The sequence below is a fragment of the Tiliqua scincoides genome, chromosome 1 (genome assembly GCF_035046505.1).
Source record: "Tiliqua scincoides isolate rTilSci1 chromosome 1, rTilSci1.hap2, whole genome shotgun sequence".
Lineage (NCBI taxonomy): Eukaryota > Metazoa > Chordata > Lepidosauria > Squamata > Scincidae > Tiliqua > Tiliqua scincoides.
Window position 1 is genome coordinate 194,336,187 of NC_089821.1, and position 19,902 is coordinate 194,356,088.

The following is a 19,902-nucleotide window of genomic DNA, read 5'->3' on the forward strand; positions in this document are numbered from 1 at the left end:
TCCATTTCTCAGTGGCCAAGAGAGGACTGCAGACTGCCGAAATGAACCAGGATAGGAGACCGAGGTCTAGAAAAAACAGCCTACCATTTTTAGATAAATACTCTCCCAACAAGACTACTCAGATCTTTTGTTGACATCTGCGCATGGACTGAAGTCAAAGCTGAAGGAAAATGGTTGCTAATACAGTTCAAAAAATTCATTTATAACAGGTTGCACTGTGTAGTTCTTGCACGAGAATAACTTCTTTAGATTTAGTTGCTCTTTTCATGCACAGCGCTCTAGTACAGTCCTGTAAGTCCTTGTGCGGGGATGGGGGAGGGTAGCAATATGATTGCTATGTTTACGTAGCTGCTGGGGTAGGGAGGGTCCCCCCCCCATGGAGGCATTTTTTGCATTCAACCATGTGAGCCACCACTCAATCTGAAGAGGTATAGCACAGGTATTGGTTAACCACTACAGTGAGTTGGTCTCAGTTGGTCACATCCCCACCCCCTCATGGAATCTAACAACACACTGTAGAAAACCTAGGGATAAAGTTTAACAGCCTGCTGAAAAGTTTATTTCATAAAAGTCTCAATATATTGCAACATGTTACATCATCATCATCATCATCATTTAAAGCACAAGAATGAAATGAATACAGAGTGCAATATTTCATCGCTTCTTAAACACTTACTTTTCATATCCATATTCCTTGTTTTATAAACAAAATAGGTATAAATTTGAGTTGTGCGAATGAGAATCTGATCTCCACTATAACGTATTGATCGATACCACCAGGAACCCTAAAACATTTAAAAATAGGAAGTGACAGCTATTGATGTCATACAAGCACAAATGAATTAAATTATGACTAGTACTTCCACTGAGTACTAAAGCAAAATGTTCTTGCAAGATGATAATACACTTAAATCATCAGAAGAAATTTAATTTGTGAAAGCCTATTTACTGACAGTTCTCTCTACAACACTGCTAGCTCAACAGGATCAAAACGTACAGGCCCCAAAAGTCAATTTGTGGAACTTTAGAAACATTTCCTGTGCCCTGAACAGATGTAAAAATGATGGAGCTATGGTGGCACATTATGTATCACATCCTATTACTGGAAATGGGAAAAATAGAAAGCATCTGGGGGTATTGTTAGACATTAACAAAGATTGTTGGAGAATACTGCATACTTGAAAGGCCATATGTCCCACTAAGGGTGCAATCCTAACCTGCACTGGAAAAGGCAGGCCGACTGGACTGCACTCTATCCAGTTCAGGTTTGGTGCAGCCTGAGGCACAACTCAGAGTAAGGAGATTTTAGTTCCCTTAACCTAAGCAATGCCACAAGACGCCCTATGGGGCTACTTGGATCTGCACATGGAATTTTGCAGGCACAATCCCAGCAGTCCAAGCAAAATCGCTCGAGCTGGGGACAGGGGTTGGAATCTGCCCTGCACCACCATGGCTAGCCCCACCCCCTCCCAGGCCTAATCCACCCCCCACCCTGAAATGCCCCCTACTCGCCTCCGTTCCTCTCTCCTTCTGCCCTCTCCCACCCCTGTGCCAGTCTGCCTGAGATGACACAAACTCAAGCAGTCACAGCACTGCTCCAGCTTTACTGGGCCAGTGCACATTCCAAGTAGCCACAAATGTTCTTTTTGGTGCATTCACAACACACGGGAGCCAGCACAAGGGACCTGTGCCAGCTAAGGGCAGTGTTGGTATTGTGCTGCCCAAAGCATAATACCTTCCGACCCCTGCCAGCTGGTCTACGACACACCTTTCAAGAAGTTGTGGCTCTTATGTATAACATAGGGCAGGGTGCCCAAACCCTGGCCCGGGGGCCACTTGTGGCCCTCAGGAACTCCCAATCTGGCCCACAGGGAACCCCCAGGCTCCAATGAGCCTCTGGACCTCTGGAGAATTGCTGGGGCCCGTGCTGGCCCGATGCAACTGCTCTCAGTGTGAGAGCGACTGTTCAACCTCTCGAGTGAGCTGTGGGATGAGGCTCCCTCCACTGCTTGCTATTTCACATCTGTGATGATGCAGCGGCAGCAACAGAAAGATTGACCTTGAACTATTGCAAGGCCTTCATTCATTCAGATATGTTCCCTCTCTAATCCAGGGCGCAATCCAAACCTGCGCTGGAGCAGGCAAGCCAGGAGGCTTGCACTGCATCCAACGCAGGTTTGTTGGCTACAGCAGCTCAGCAAGGGGAAGCTCTTCCCCTTAGCCCTGGGCAAGGGCTACACACCCCAATGGGTCTCCTTGGACCTGCGCCACTTCTGGGGGTGGTAACTGCCAGGTCCCAGCCCCGCTCCCGGCTCCCCGTGCACCCGCCTCTGGGGCCACCCATCACCCGGCCTCCACCTGCCCAGAAACTTCCCCCACTGGAAGCCACTCCGTTCTCTCCAGGGACGGGGGTTGGGATCCAGCATAACAGCCGGGTCCCAGCTCCGCCCCCCGCTCCCCGTACCCCCAGGGCCACCCATCGCTCGCCCTCCCCCTGCCCAGAAACGCTCCCCTCCCACCCCCCCATGCCTACATTTGCCACTTGTGCGCTGACACAAGCGAGCACGCTGACACAAGCGGCAGCGCGGGAGACGCCGCGGAGGCTTCTGAATGCACCGACGCAGCTCCCGCCCACGGAGGCGCAAACATGCCTTACGGCACGTTTGTGACATTCCAGGGCCTCCTATGCTGGCATAACTGCGGGTTAGGATTGTGCCCAGTCATTTATGTAAATTTATTCAAATTTAAATGTAAATTAATTTTTTTTTCCTCGGCCCCTGACAGTGTCAGAAAGATGATGTGGCCCTCTTAACAAAAGGTTTGGACACTCCTGACATAGGGGGATAGCAATTGTCCCTATTCATCCTAGTATGACGTATCTTCTAGCAGTTACTTGTTGGTATCTCTTTGCCTGAAAACTGAAAGCACTTTGGGACAAGAAACCATATTTTCATTTATTTGCTATGTGAACAGCTTTGTGACCATTGTTGAAACGTGGTACATGATGCTCATCATCATCAGCCTCACTATCCAATATAAGGCAAAGTAGACAGTTTTCACTTCTTGAATTTTTATTAAAAACGATAGCTCCCAGGCTTTCCCTTCTTTTATCACAGGTTTCATTTCCCTCCCCTGCTCTTTCTGCCACCCTTGTGTCAATTCTTAGACTGTGAGCAGAACTGTTTTTCTTTGTCACATAGATGGCACAAAATTAACCATTTTCTTTTCATATTGAGTCATGCTTAGATGAAAGGCCTATGGAAACATTATAAATTACTTCTGCATGTTCTTATGGTCAAAAATGAAAGTTAAGGTATCACAAAACAAAACTGTGATTTCTAAAGCTGATGGATCTTTAATAAGTGAATATCACCGTCAGTCCTTGCAGTTGCCACATGTTGCCTTAAGAGTGCACTCACCATTCCATATTGACCCTTCAAATAGAAATCAACTACTGTTCTTGGACCTATAAATGATTACCACTTCAGAGAACAAGTGGCATAGTGTCCAGGATTTCTCCCATCCCCTGATGTTTTACCAAATCCCACCCCCTCACATTTAAAACAGTACTTACTACAACTACTGGAAGAATAACCATAAATGCCAATCCATACACCAGCAAAACCTAGATATAAAGAGAAAAGTACCATCATCATCAGAAAACTCCTGACAAGGTCATGAATAATTATGTATGGATAGTCAATACTAAGTCATCACCATTATGGTCTTCTGTTAGGTTGTTTGAAAGGGACAACCTCTAAGCACTGAAGCAAATATTTCAGAAACCAATGACAAACAAGTAGGAGTCTATAAAACATGTACTGAAAGTTGCCATTATGCTTTTCTTGATAGCCTGTTTAAAATCATCCAAGAGCTACAAGGTTAAACACAGATATACACTTTCAAATGTAGGGGTGGGAAATAAGAATATCAGCATTGTCCTTGTATTTAAAAGCAATTTACATAAACAAATTATATAAACAAGTATCACTATAGTGCAGCAACCAAAATGAAATGCTCTCATTAGGCTCCTTGGTTTAAAACTTCAGATTATGGGAATTTGAAACTAATGAGACAAAAATGGTTACGCCATTTTGGTTATTTTAACTACTCCTTCAAACAGGCAACTCAAATGTGGAACAGCATGTTTGATCCTGCTGCCTGCTTGTGGCACACTAGAATCAAGGTAAAGTAGTGACAGTCTCTAGGGATGGCACAGTGAACTAGACAGTGGGGAAAGAAGCACCACAGTCCACGTCAGACTGATTTAGCAGCAGGGATTGTTTTGTCTTCTCCTGCAGCTTGGCTCACCATCACAACTTATCTGTACATTTGAAAGCAACAATATTTAAAAGCAGAAAAATGGAATGATGAGCAAAGACCAACACGGGCTTTCCATAATGCACCACAGGACAGTCTTCAGGAATCATCATATTTGATCAACCACAAATAGATTAGCAAGTGTGTGAACTTTTTTTCAGAACTGGATCACAACTCTGAACTGGGCAAGTACATAAAAAGGCCATGGTCTACATGCAGTCCATGAATACATAGACTGTTGCCTCTCCATAAATGACTATGGAAACCCTGCATGCTTGCAGGCAGTCTGCACTGCGGCCTTCAGCTTGACAACTGATTTGGCAGAGAATGCAATGTTAACCTACCAAAATAGAATTCTTCTGATCCACAATCCATGCTGGCAATGCTATCCCAAAACTGGTAGCTGCAAAAAACAAAGGAAAAGTTGTGAAGTGGCAAGAGAGCAACTCGAAGAATTCGAACACTATATATAATGGTAACATATTGTCACAATGGGTTCTATGGATTATGCACACCTCTGGTAACAATTAAGAGTTATAGCTAAGGAGCCACTGCTCTAGTTTCTTCCCTTTGAATAAAAAAAGTTTACTACTTGTACATTACTCGAGGAGATGGACTAGTGCCTTCCTATTCAGTTTCTTTTATATAATTGCTGAGAACACACTGTAGTTTCTTCTTCTTGGGCATCTTCAGGAGTTGCAGAAGCAGGAGGAGCAGTGGCAAAGTGTTTGGATGGAGGTTTGGAGCCCTGCCACTCCCCCAAAAGCAAGCAGTGTAGTGAGTGGAGTTCAAGACTGGATGGGAGGGCTGGGCAGAGCTAATACCAAACAAAGTTCCTTGATGGTATTTGTGGACACTAGATTGACTGGCAGCAGTGGCCACCAAAGCCTTTCCCTAAAAGGAATCACTTAATCTGGAAGCACTGGCTTGTTTGGTGAATTTCTGGCAACAGGGACAAGAGTCTAAGCTCCTCATCAAGACAAACCAAATATCAGTCATGCTCATTTGAAGTGGATACAGTTCCCTCATAACCATAGCATTATTTGAACACCACCCACTGCACCACAAGCAGGCAGGAAACCCAACAAAAAAATTAATGAAAGAAAAATAAGGGATGCCAGCCCTGTAGCCAGAAGTGGATGAAAATGAACAGCTTGCAGGGAGAGGTCCCCAAAAGAAAGTTCCCTGCTCTACTGCCATCAAGACAGTTATAATTGAATAAGAAAATGCTCACTCTACTACCAAGGCACAGGCAGATAGAAAAAGACCTATTTTTGAGCATGTTTCCTAGCTACATCTCTAGAATGTTCCTGGAGTCAACTCTGCATAGCCCCATAAGTCCGTATGCGTGTCTGCTGTGAAATTATGAGGAACAAACTGTACTTGCTAAGTATTCCATTTGATAGTTACAATTCTGCCTGCAACTTACACACATGAATGTTTATTTATATACAGGTGTGCCCAGTATCCACGGGGGTTCAGTTCCAAAACCCCTGTGGATACTTGAAACCACGGATACCAGGGACATTCCCAACCCTCTGGAGGCTCTTATAAACCCCGCAGAGACCGCTTGCATTCACCACTGTGGACTTCCCCAGCCCTCATAATGCCTTTTAAAGGCACAAAAAGCCACTTCCAGTTTCGCAAAAAAAAACAACAAAAAAAACAAGGAACTAAAAAACAGAAGTGACTTTTTCTACCTGAACGGCCATTCTGAGGTCCACAGAGGCCACAGGCAGGTGGACACAGCCTCTGTGGAACTCTGCAGCACTCAGAAGAGCCTCTGGAGGAGGGAAGCACAGCTCCTCTTGCCTCCAGTGGATGCAATATATAAAAATATATTTAATTAATCTGTCTCCACACATTTCCTTCAGGGTGAAGTCCTCTTTCTTAACTGCACAAGATATGCCTTGAGCTTCCACTGAAAACCACACAAATCACATCAAGAGCTGGGGACCCTCCAGTTTTTAATCGTTCCTGTCAATGACATTTTCAGCATTCCAACATTCCAGTCCATCCTCCCACCACAGCATACAACAGTGACTCCTCGCTCTCATCATATCAGCTTTATCAGTGACTTCTGCTTGTCTCCCGTCCAGGCATGAAATCAGGCTACGTCTGCTTAGCTTCAGGCAGTCTTCATGCAGCTCAACCTCTGGACCACACCTCCTGCCCCCACACTTTCATTACGTCACAAATTCCCATGTATGATACTGGAATGCAGATGTGGACAACACAGCATTTGAAGATTACAATCCACAACCCTAATGTGCAGACATTTGCTGGTCTGGCTCTCTTTGGGTTTCTATGAGGAACAGTGTGGTGAAATGGATGCCACAGCTCAAATCCCCGCTCAGAACTAATTGGAATGAAGTTGGACATATCATTACTACCAAGTCTAGCCTACCTCAAAGCACCGCAAAGCTAAATGAAAATGGTAGACCTGCCTGCTATCACTGTGACAAAATGGATAAGCTAGGTGCCAAATAAGTTAAAATCTAAATAAGACACAAAAGGATTACCTTGTGGCCCATCAGGATTGCCATATTCTTCCCAATTTTTTCGAGATTCTTCATCAGTTAAACTAACAAAGGATAGGGTGGGGGGAAAGAAATGTTAAAAATCATTTTATTATTTCTTTGGAAGGAAAAAGAAACACATTTCAACAAACACCTTGATCTTATAAAAACATCTGGAATGGAATAAGATCCTGAACAGGATGGAATAAGATCCTGAACAGCACTGCTGACAGGTAAAGCAAAGCACCGCAGACTCAGAGTGCAAGAGTGTTATCAAGCCATGACTACACTTAAGTAACAGTGACCTCTGCTAGCCAATGAGTATAGAATCAAAAACAGGAAAACCTGTACTGATAAAATGCTGGCTAAAAGTTTGAAGGGGGAAGTGCATACAGATCTCCAGATGTGCATTCTATCCAAATCAAAGTGATGTTTTAGTATAAGACATTTTTAATTAATGATTTTTTTTAACTTAAAAGATTTATATCCTGCATTTTCCATGCCAAAACAATTGCCCAAGGTGGCTTACAAATTCCACAATAAGTGGTAACGTATAATATTTTGCTTAGTTTGCATTTTATTAGTATACACTGCTTTAGAGAGAGACCGTGAAGAGTTACAGTTTTATGACTGGACATCGAAATGATATTTTCTTGCTATAAAGAAAGAGCCTACAGTTCTGGGGCAGAAGCCAAACTAAAAGTTTCTATTAAGTGCACAGCTAGTAGTTGTTCACCCCTTCTCCTCCCCGTTTCACTTCTAAAACCACAGACTTCTGAGTAATCAAAAGGTTGTGAAACCCTTGACATTATAAATGATGAAAAATTGCATGGTTTATACAAACTGAAAGGAAAACTTGGAATTTATCACAGGCTTGAACTTCTTTCTCAGAAGAACATGCGTACTGAAGAGGATCCAAAGGATGAAGAACCATGTCTGCATGTGAGTGGCAATAAGTTTCTGGAACTCAGGTGTTCTGTCCACTACTACAAGTTACACCAGAAAAAATTAAGATTAAGTCTTAATCTAGCGATTAGACTATTGCCTCAGGAAATCTCTTCCAACTGCCAGACAATAAGAACAAATGTTACCATTTACACGCTGCTGAACAACCCAGTCTGAAACTTGCTACTATAGGATGAAAAATACCAATAGCAAGCAAGAGCAGCGAAAAATTCAGTACAGGTAAGAATGGGTGACATCCCAGATAGTGCTTCTGCCATCAGGAGCCCCTTCCACAAATTAAGCTTCCTCCATGAACAGAAGGAGTGGTTCCGTTCATAGAAGAATGATCTCTTGTGAAAGGACCCCTTCTGTTTACTGAAGACACTTGTGTTTGTGGAGGGAGCACCTGACAGCGAAACACGAGTCAGGATGCCAGCCACTGTCTGTAATTGCTGACATTAAAGTAGACTAACCAGCTCAAAGGTTTGGAAGAAGGTTGTTGGCACCTACAGGTGTCTTTTTTTGTTTTGGGGGCAGCAGGCCCAAACTTCCCTTCCTGTGCAGAGAACTTACGCTGCATAAGCCTTAGTAATCCTCATGAACACAACTTCATCTCCTCCTTTATCTGGATGAAATTTCAGTGAGAGCAAGCGGTACTGCTTTTTAATTTCTGACAAAGTTGCTCCCTAAAAGATAAAGTTCTATATTAGTTACACTAAATACATTAACTTTCCTCAGTCTACAAAGACATGAGCTAGCCCTGAGAAAGGAAAATCGAATGGAACAGGGCCATTTTCTAATACCATGTTTTTCCCTCAAACTTTGGCCAACCCACTCTTCTTAAACAGAAATCAAAGCAAAACACCACACTTAAGCTCAGTAGCGTAGCTAGGGATGCAGGGGGTAGCAAATGCACTGGGCTACGGCTGCTGAGGGGCAACATCGGGGCTGAGGGGCAACATTGGGGCGCACACAAGTTACCTTGGGCTGCCTCAGGCAGATGGGAGCCTCAGGCAGGCACAGCTTCCTCCCGCTGCCTGCCCCAAGTCCTTCTTCCCCCAGCCGCTGTGAGCAAGCAAGCCTTTCTTTCACTCACAACCAATCCTAGGCACGTCTATTCAGAAGTAAGCCCCATGATAGTCAATGGGGTTTACTCCCCGGAAAGTGTGGAGAGGATAGCAGCCTCAGTCAGGCACGACTTTCTTCCGCCTGCCTCTCTGTCCTCCTCCCCACAGGGAGCGAGGCTTCATCAGAGTCAACCCTATGCACACTCTACTCAGAAGTATGTCCCATTATAGTCAATGGGGCTTACTTCCAGGTAAGGGCGGATAGGATGGCAGCCTCAGACAGTCAGGCACGACTTCCTACCAGCCCGCCTGCCCTGAGTTCTCCTTTCCCTGCAGCCACTGGGAGCGAGCAGGAGGGCTTCTCCACAGGTCCTTTCCCTGCCTTGTGAAGCAGTTGCGGGACCGAGCTCCGCCCACCAAACAAAACAGCCCCTGGAGGTGCAGGGCTGGCCTCAGTGTACCCATTGCCCCCTGAAGTCCAACGTGCCTGGCTGGTGAGGCGCGCCAAAGGTGATGGAGAAGCGGCAGCAGCTTGGGGGATGAGTAGGAGGGAGCTGGTCCTGGGGGAAGGCAGCAAGCAGCTTAGGAGATGTGGCAGATTTATTTTGCAGTTTTTAAAAAGTGGGTATGAAATAAAAACCCGGAAGTGATGTCACTTCCGAGGCATCATCTTCAGCTCTGCACCGGGCAGCAGGATCCTTAGCTACGCCACTGCTTAAGCTACAGCTTTCAGAGAGTTTACAGTTTAAGACATTTCTGCTTAACGTTGCATATATGCAACAGGGATCAAATGTGTACAGCATTAAAGGAAATATCCTATTACCTCTCCACCTCACTCACCAACAGGATCAAGTAGAGCTTTCTTTCAATCAAAGAAAATTTAAAAAACCCCAAATGCCAAATCCTGATTGGTTCAATATAAGAAATTATACCACAGTCATTATCTTAATGAGATGTATCATTGCTCCCTATAATTTATGAGTAAGAAACCCAGTACTTTTATATTTAAAAAAGCAAAACTTTGGAACGGTTTCAAATGCCAAGACTCAAGAATACACATGCAGTCTACGAAATAACATATTTTCCCACCAAATACTTCAATTCTGAGCTGCAATTTTTGCCCTACAGAAAATAATGCCATTGGCCAATTGTCTCATCTATGCCCCACTTCTAAAAAAAAAATCAGCACCAACTGGCATTGTTCTTTTCATTGTTGTGCTTTACTTCAAACAAAGACTTCTCTATAAGTGTGGTAATACCCTAAAGATGAAGATATTGTACTTATAAAACATATCTTAAATACATAAAAGTATGTTTTACATAATCCTCTTAATTTCATGTACCACTTTAGAAAAGTGAAAATTACATCTTTGTGAATTCCCCATCCCTACATTCTGTACAAAAGTATAGCCATCCCTCATCTTGCACAGTTTACTTGCATGAACTACACAAGTTCAGCAAACAAAAATCCAAAGAACAGCAGCAAATAGTGCAGACAATTCCACCCACCATTCCACTTACTAAATACAAGCCTGAGAGTGAGAATGAGATCAGAGAATGAAGCTGCTGTTCCTTCAGTCAGTCTCAGTTCTGGCCTGCTTCTTGTAATTTTTAAAGAGACAGCACATATTTTGGGGTTGCAAGAGATTTTCAAGATAATTCTGAGCATATGCAATTTTGGCTTTATGCTCCAACCTTGGAACATAACTCTTCCATAAGATGAGGAGCAACACTATATGTATCTTTATGTCAAACTGAATTATAGAGTTAAAACACGAAAGATGTTACTTACTGGGTCTAAATTTAATACTTCATATGGGTTGTATTCTTGATATTCTCTGTCTGTTTTGGAAACTTTGTAAGCAAGAAACAAAAACAATGCCCAACCAGCAAGCAAAACTATTTTCCTGTTGAAATAGAAGATGAAAAAGGAAATATTTAGAGTTGTAGATCCCATACCCTCCACCGTGAATGCTCAATAAAATTATGTTATTAGCTGAAGCTCAACTTGGGAGTCATTTTCCTCAGTTCCTTTACAATTATGACTCCAACAGCCCACTACTAGGCCCACCACATTCATCTTCAATAATCATTTATTATTCAAATATTATTCAAATTATTCAAATATTCAAATTTGAATATTATTCAAATATTTTCAGTTTAATGGGCATTTATTACCCAAAAAAATTCAGTGAGAAAAATCTAAAGAGATAAATTAAATATACTTACTTTATAGTAGGAATTATATTCTGCTGGGGTTTTAACAATCGCAGTCGATACCACATACATCTTCCATATACTTTTCTTAGATTTTTTAAGCGAATTTGCTCTGTGTAGGGGGGGAAAAAGTAATTTTAATTTGGAGTAGCACCAAAACAATGAATTTCTCTTCTTAAATGCAATGTTTCCAGTACTAAGCTTGAAAAGAAAAGTGTTTTAATTCTAAGGGCACAATTCCAGCTCTTTCCTAGTCTTGCTCAAAAGTTTGCCAGCCTTCATAACATGCAATTGACTCTTTGCATATTGGTGATGCAATTGGTCATGCAATTGACTCTTGCAATACATAGAGGGCGGCCCAATCCTAAAATGCCCATAAGCAAGAAGGCCAGCTGGCCTGCGCTATATCCAAAGCAGGGCTGGGCCAGGATGCAGCACAACTCAGAGTAAGGGGAATTCATTCCCCTTACCCCATATTGCGTGGCAGCTGCCCCATGGGGCTACTCGGATCTGTGCCCCCTTAAGATCTGTGGCATAGATCTGGGCAGCCTGGTGTAAGGTTGGGTCTCTTGGGAAGGAGGTTGGGAGTTGGGATGCAACCTAAGTGCAGGATCCTGGCTTAGGTTTTAGGTTTCCTTCTGGGTTCAGTCCTCCCACCGACCCACCCGCCCTCCACCCCACAACACCCCCATTCTGCCCTCCCCCCACCCTTTCCAGACCCCTGCACTGGTGTGATTCAGATGGCAAGTACTCACCATTCCACCAGAACAGTGAGGCTGGATTCAGCTTCTGAAGGTTAGCGCACATCTGTGCACCAGCCTCCTGACTCCCACAGTGGCGCAAAAGTGACAGCACTTTTGTGACACCTCTGGACCGGCACAAGGGACTTGAGACGGCCCAAGGGCACTCCTGGATTGTGCTCTACATTCTTCTCTCTCTGCAACAGTCCAACCCCCATTTATTTCTCAGAAGCAGAGAAAAGCAAGTTCAAAAGTCATCTTCACAAATTATATTAAACAAATAAAATCAGGGCAACTAAAACATGCAATTTGATGTGACAATCCAGTTCAGGCTATAGCTTCAATATGACCTTTGGAGAACAAAAAGTGGCTCACAGGTCCATATTGTGCTAAGCTATGCCCTCCTCAGTCCTCTTATAATTATGTGCAAAGAACGGGTCTTACTAGGAGTGAAGATGTCACAAGAGACATAAACAAATTAGCAAAGATCAAATGTGATTTGAAGATTGTGGCATTTATTTATTTACAGAATACACTATGAACTACAATTTCCTGTGCAAATTAAAAGAAATTTATTTCTTATCTTAAATGCAGAAGGCTCTTCATTTTAACACAAACCAAATATTAACATGAAGGTATTAATAATAGATACTAAAACAGTCACACTTATCAGACTACAGCAATAAAAACTTTATCGTTTCCTCCAGGTTCCAGTCTAACACTGCAAGGTTGAGAGTGAACCACCCAAGTGTTTAAGTACGATTTATATTCAAATTAGTGATATTTTTTTTAAAAAGGAACTTTAAAAATGAGAGCCTGTGCAAATATGACCAGGTTGGTCATAACTAGGGTTACATCACAGGATGCTTTTTCCTCATATTGTGCATAAATCTACCATCTTCTTTCACCCTGATTCAACAATAGACCGAATGATGATGCCTTCCACAGCCTGATCCCTTTTAATCCTAGTTAATGCTAGCATGTCGACACTAGCTTTCAGAATCTACCAAGCAACTATAATTTGTAGGTATATAAAGCAAAATATTTACTAGACTTCATTTTTAAGTATTCCCATATTTCACACACACGTTTGATAAAAGTTTTGATTGCAATCATCATTAGTTTCTTTTGGAAAGGTGTTGGCTGGACACCAATGTTAGGTTTCCCAGTTTCTATTTCCTTCTACCAGGAAGAAACGATTGAATAAGATATTAACTTAGCGTTTAAGGTAGGTTAAGATTCTCCATTCAAAAATCTTGGCACAATATTTCACAATCAAGAACAAATTCAAAACTGCATTTTCCCCTTTAGCAATATAAATGGTCACAACCCATTATTACATATGAGTGTTTCAAGAAGCAAATAAGTTAACAGAACAAATCAAAATACAAGATTAAAAAAATGTTTTTATTACTGTTGTGCACTGCTATTTGCTCACTGCTAAAAGTAGCAAGACATCTACTTTTTCTCCATCTTGTTTAAGACAGTGGACTACACTGCAGCCATTCATGCATAAAAAAGCCAAAGGGATAAATGAGCTGACATTTAACTTGACATTTAACATTAAAGTTTAACTCAATTCTTGCACAGAATTTTATAAACAGTTTTTATCAAGTAAACTAAGCTATAAATACTTCCATGGATCCAACACAAGATTTTGAGAACATGAGAATCCATTATTAACAATAGCTACTCTGGGTGCTTATAGCCAGAAATGTGGCATGTGTGTTAAAGAAAAACACCACAGGTCTTTAGAGAAGGTCTTGTGTTGGAAATGATTGGAGCAACCTGACAAAATCTAATGACTGCACAGGTTTAATATTGACAGGCCAATGTCCTAAAACTAAGTACCAGTGGAACTTCACTGCAAATCAGTTTTAGGATTACAGCATTAGACATGTGGTTCAGAACTATTGGTTATATCTTAACTCTCTTTTTGGCAAAACAAAATGACATAATGTCTGCAGCCTATTCTGTTTGGGAAAGCAGATCAATCATCACAGATCTCTCCACAACTGTGGAACACTTCATGCTTCACAGAATTCCAAATACGAAATTGCCTATTCACAATACAAACCAACAAGGATAAACCAACTCAGTTTTGCTCACTTCATTAGAAATCTGCTATAATCTGTACTTGTGCTACACTAGCATCCCAGTTCAAAGTGCTCAGGTATATCCACAAAAAAATCAATTTTATCAAGAAAATGCAAGTCAGGATTGGTCGACACATGAGATTTTCCGCACAGGTTATTGAAACAGCCTACGTGGTGCTGCTGATCTGCTCTGGACACAAATGTACACAGCAACAGCAATCTATGCAAGTTTCAAAGCCACTACCTGCAGTTGTAGGGCTATACCCCGTAGACCACTGGTTCCCAACAGTAGTCTGGGAACCACAGGTGGTCCGCAAGAACCTGAGAAGTGGCCCGCAAGGTCTCGGGGGGGGAAAAAATCACTTTTGATCACTTCTTTGAGGAAGCAGTTCCCCACAGACCACCAGAAAGGGTGGAGAACCGACCTCCTGCAGCTACAGCTACCAGCAGAAGCAACAAACCACAATCTTCTCTATTAATAATAAATCTAATTAATCTTTTCTAATTACAGGCAGCTATTCGTGGGTGAAGTACCCACGGATTTCTTCATTTACGGGTACCAGGACCGATAGTGCAGGCCAACCTGGAGTCTTTGGAGGTGACAGGAGCTGTGCTCCTCTTGCCTCTAGAGGCTCTTCTGAAGCCTACAGAGGCCACACACATCTGCCTGAGACCTCTGTGGACTTCAGAGGGGCCTCCAGAACAACTAGAGCTCAGCTCCAGTCAGGATTGGGGGGGGAAGTAACCACAGGTTTTGAATATCCATGGTTTTTGAATACCCACAGAATGAAAACCCATCGATAATGAGGGCCACCTATATTACAAATTTAAATGTATATTTTGTTTACGGGGGTGGGAGGTTGCATGCGGTTCACGACAATTCCAATTTTTGCCATACTGGTCTGTGGTCTCCTAAAGGTTGGGAACCACTGTGGTAGACAAACCAGGAAAAGGCAAATGCTTTCTGCTGCCTGAGCTCTGCCACCACCGCTGCGACTGCCCCCTCCCAAATCAGGTCTCACTACCTGCAACCACAGTGAAATGACTCAAGATTTAGTCCAGCAATCAACAACATGTACCTCCCAATTTCATCAGAGTGCAACAAAGAAGTAAAATACCAAACAGCCCTCAATTGTATTCTATTATCCAGCTGGTTGAGAATCTCAGTCAGGGCTGCAAATCAGAGGGGATATAAACTGATAAAGTGGCAAGCAAAACTAAAATTATATTTGCTCTGTGAGCAAATCTGTGACCCAGTATGTTCCATTACACAACTGGAATTTTTAATTTCTGTGTAAGAATTTTAACTGAATTGTTGTTACGAATATTAAGCCACTTTGAGAACACCAGACAAAAAGAAGGATACAAATCAAATACAAGTCACACTTGCTTCCATTAGTTCAGTAAGTGTGGTTTGAGTGGGCTAGGATACATGGCACTTACAAAGTTAACCAAGGGCCCATTCCTATTCAACACTTTCCAGCACTGATGCAGCCGTGCCAATGGAGCATTCAGTGGTGGAGGGGCAGTCATAGAGGCCTCCACAAGTTAAGAGAACATTTGTTCCCTTACCACGGGGCTGGAAAGTTTGATAAGAGCAGCTCCCAAGAGTGATTTTAAGCTACAATTATTTTATTCAGTTATAGTAGGAATAGGCCTCATTGTAATATCCCACATAGTTATATCCCACATAGTTATCTTCTGCATACCAGAACATAATGTTTGCAGTCTAGCTCATGTATCTCCTATCTGTGATATTTTTTATTACAATGACAGACAAGTCACATAAAAGACTGCAGTACAGAGAACACACAGCTGATCCATTGACATCTTTCTCCTAGTTCCTTTGCACACCAAATGTGTACATTCTTTAGAACATGTTGCTAACTGTAGCAGCTGTATCCTGCAATTATCAACTACATGTTCCTGAAGAAAGTGTTACAATAATCACATCCCAAAGGCCAAGAACAGATTTTTTAAAATCCATTCAGCACTCAGTGGATTTGTTCAAGTGCGTCAAAAAGACTTCTTATGGTAGCAGAACACTGCACAAAAACTTAAAACATATTTATACTTTTTTCCCTCAAAACAGAAAAAAATCCAAAAAATACAAGCATACTAGTTATAGCTCAGGCACAATACTGAATCTAACATTCTCTATTTATTGTCAATAATACCTGGACTCACAGCCCAATCCACCATAGGAGCAGTTGCTCCAAATGGCTACTGCTGCATCCTGTGCTGGAACTGAGCAGGCTGAAGGACTGCAAGTGTTTCTGGGTGGAGAGAGGGTGGAATGGGGGAGGGACAGGCCTAGGGTGGGGGTGGGCCTGGCAGAGGCCTCCTCCGCCAAACTCTGCCAAGCCCAACCTATCCTCCATGTTGGGCTTTTGAACCTGATACACGGCTTCTCAAGTCTGCACCAGTGAAATATGTGGCACAGACTCGAGAAGCCCCATTGGACAGGCTGGGGCTTTTATCGGGGTAAGGAGGACAAATGTAAAGAGGACGGATTTTTTATACACTGATTTGACTCAACACAAATGGCCCATGCAAATGAGAAGGAATGTGCTGATCCCTGGAGAAGGGGAAAAACGCACCCCATTAAAATCAGTTTCAAAAACTGAACAGTCCTTGAACAATAGCCTCCTTAATGAGGGGGGGGGCAGCTGGCTGACAATCCATCAGTCCTTCTCTCTCCAGCAGACCCCTCCCTTCCCCCTGAGCAAGTGAAAGAAAGGTTATAGCTTTGCATTGGTGAAGGGAGGGAACTGAGTGAAGCGCTTGGAGGATGACTGATTGATTGTCTTCTTAATGACTCTTAAGAGTCAAAAGGTCAGCAAGGCTGTTTTTAAATCACCTGAGCAAAGAAACTTTAAATTGATTTGCTATAGTGTGTTTTTTTTACCATCCAGGTGAGTGCTTGGAATGGAACCCAAGTGAATAATGAGGCTCAACCTGTATTACTTAAAAACCACATTAAATTGAACACATAAGAGATTACAAGAGTGATACGAGTAGTTTAAAAACTTTGGGAGAAAGGACTCCACATGTGTCCACCTGCTTTGCTGGAACCAACAGTAAGATTGGTGTCTTGTTTGCTTGAATTTCTTTTCTTAAGCTCTATAAGTCAACTATGTCTAACTCTAAGACCAAAATCCAGCTGCCCAATCAAGTTTAAAAACTGAAAAAAAATTTAAAAACTATCAGCTATGCTCCAGCATTGATCAGGAAGCAAAACGTTTTCCAAAATACTAAGAAACAACAAACATTTTAACAGGTCTCTAGAAGAGTCATCCCATGTGTAGTCATGCCTTTCCTTACACATTCCACCACCCCCCAGCACCTGATGAACATCAGATTTCACTTACTTAGGGCATAATCCTAACCAACTTTCCAGCAGTGACATAGCTGTGCCAATGTGGCATGCACTGCATCCTGCAGTGGGGAAGCAGTCAAGGTGGCCTCCTCAAGGTAATGGCATGCTCGTTGCCTTACCTTGGGGGCTGCATTAAGGCTAAGTCAGTGCTGAAAGGTTGGTTAGGACTGCGCCCTTAGAATAGTAAACCCAACTTATTAAGAAGCTACACAATAAAGATATCTGTGTAGATGTAAAAGAGCACAGGTTAAAACAAAAGGCAATACAAGACAATCTGGCTGGCTTATGACTATTCTCATTATGATAGCAAGCAGGAAAAGAGTACCATCGGCTGAATTCTGGTAAGTAAGAACATAAGAACAGCTCCACTGGATCAGGCCATAGGCCCATCTAGTCCAGCTTCCTGTATCTCATAGCGGCCCACCAAATGCCCCAGGGAGTACACCAGATAACAAGAGACCTCATCCTGGTGCCCTCCCTTGCATCTGGCATTCTGACATAACCCATTTCTAAAATCAGGAGGTTGCGCATACACATCATGGCTTGTACCCCATAATGGATGCCTCCTCCAGAAACTTGTCCAATCCCCTTTTAAAGGCGTCTAGGCTAGACGCCAGCACCACATCCTGTGGCAAGGAGTTCCACAGACCGACCACACGCTGAGTAAAGAAATATTTTCTTTTGTCTGTCCTAACCCGCCCAACACTCAATTTTAGTGGATGTCCCCTGGTTCTGGTATTATGTGAGAGTGTAAAGAGCATCTCCCTATCCACTCTGTCCATCCCCTGCATAATTTTGTATGTCTCAATCATGTCCCCCCTCAGGCTTTTCTAGGCTGAAGAGGCCCAAACACCGTAGCCTTTCCTCATAAGGAATATTCTCATAAGTATTCCTCATAAGTAGAATATCATTCAGTGATAAAGCACAATAGATGGAGAGCATGTGACCAATTGACCCTGGTGTACTGTGGCAAAGGAAAGACATTGATGTACTCTAGCACCTTGGAATTCCAATATACAGGGTAGAAAACATGCGTAAGATGACCAACTATAACTAGAGATGTTTGCTTCCAGTGAGCAAGATAGGATTACAATCTAAGTCTTAATGAACACAAGGCTTACTTTGGAGTCAAGTAACACAGTTTTCAAACATCTCTATCAATAACCTGTTCATTCTACAGTCTTCTCAGAGCTTTCTCAAGAGCCTCCCACAGAACTGGAAGTAACATTACCACATAGGCAAGTAACCAAGGAGCACACCACAATTTATTGGAGACCAACAGCTATCAGCCCATTCTGGAACACTCACTGAAGCTACAAGGATGAAGCCACTCACTGAAGCTACAATGATGCACATCACTGTCAGACAATAAGGAATGCACATCACATCAGAGATAATAAGGAATGATAATAAGGTAATAAGGAATGCACGTCACAGAATGCACATCACTGTCAGATAATAAGGAATGAAGTGTGGAGAAGGGTTGGAGGTGCACAGGTGCTGGGCCAATGCTCCCCAAACAACATTGAGGTGCACATACAAGGCCATTCAATGAAGATTAATTTGACCTTAACACTGTCATGCTCACAATGAGAACAGTGGACAACTTTTTCCTACGCAGAGGATCCAATTAACTCTAGCAACTGTGAGGACAGATGGCAGTATCTTCCCAGTTGTGTATCTATGATCTCAGTTGCACAATCTTTTGAGACTTGCTACAATCCATGTATGTTCTCGGACTGTATGCACACGCGACAGCGAAGCGCACTGCGCACTCCCATGTCCTACAACAAGAACCCCAAACAAAGCCACACATAAGCACACGCTCTCTTCCCCACCTTGCCCCCACAACCAGCACACATCCCTACGTGGCACGCGGAGCAAGGCAGAGCGGAAGGCACTCTGGACACCCACACCACGCGTGGAAGTCCAACTGGCACCTGTGGCACTCCCAGAGCCGCGAAGTGAGTGGCTGCCCTTGGCACGCGCACTGTGGAAGGCAGCAGCTGAGGGGGTGGGAGTCTCGAGTGGACGGTGGGGCGGGGCAGAGCTCAGCTGAGCCTCTGGGCCAAGAGGGGAGCCTCAGGGGGCCTGGCGGGGAGTGTGGAGAAGGGCGGGAGGCGCACAGGGGGCGGGAGAGGCGACACCTGCCCGCCCGCCCTCGCACTCCCTCCCTCACCTGCGTGCTGGTCCCGCGGCCACAGGTAGTAGGTGGCGGGGATGACGATGAGGGCCACGAAGCTGGTGAGGAAGTAGAAGAAGGTGTTGCCGCTGTCATCGTACTGGAACTGCTGCCCCGCCATGGCCGCTCGCACGCCCCACCCCCTCTCCGCTTTCCCCCGTGCGCGCTTCCTCCCTCACCGCGGCCAGCCCCAGCCCGGCGGCGGCCTCTCCGGGGCTCCCGCGAGAGGAGCAGCGCAGCCCCGCCCCCTTCCTGCCTGCTCGCTTCCTGCCTCCCTTCCCCACCCGCAGCCCTCTCTCTCCTCCGACCCCTGCCTCAACTTCGGCCTCGGCCAGCGCCGGCCCCAGCAGGGAAGACGGACGTGTCACTGCGCAGGCACCGTCACCACCTTTGTGACGTCACGAGCGCTTCCGGAGCCTTCGCTGGGCTTGGATCGG

General features: G+C 43.8%; 1 protein-coding gene across 2 annotated transcripts in view; it reads right to left on the reverse strand.

Moving 5' to 3' along the window:
* SEC63 (SEC63 homolog, protein translocation regulator) overlaps positions 1–19,797 on the reverse strand; it is a 38,750-nt gene extending 18,953 nt beyond the window's left edge. The window contains exons 1-9 of one of the 2 annotated variants that reach the window (XM_066613178.1): positions 19,774–19,797; positions 19,463–19,524; positions 11,081–11,180; positions 10,644–10,758; positions 8,358–8,470; positions 6,843–6,904; positions 4,665–4,723; positions 3,575–3,625; positions 677–785 (exon numbers count right to left, since the gene is read on the reverse strand). In XM_066613178.1, the coding sequence (XP_066469275.1) occupies positions 677–785; positions 3,575–3,625; positions 4,665–4,723; positions 6,843–6,904; positions 8,358–8,470; positions 10,644–10,758; positions 11,081–11,136 (565 nt within the window). In that variant the 5' untranslated portion in view covers positions 11,137–11,180; positions 19,463–19,524; positions 19,774–19,797. Of the gene's footprint in view, positions 1–676; positions 786–3,574; positions 3,626–4,664; positions 4,724–6,842; positions 6,905–8,357; positions 8,471–10,643; positions 10,759–11,080; positions 11,181–19,462; positions 19,604–19,773 lie in introns of those variants that run through there. The other variant, XM_066613171.1, reaches the window with a different exon arrangement.
* Between the last annotated feature and the right edge of the window lie 105 nt (positions 19,798–19,902).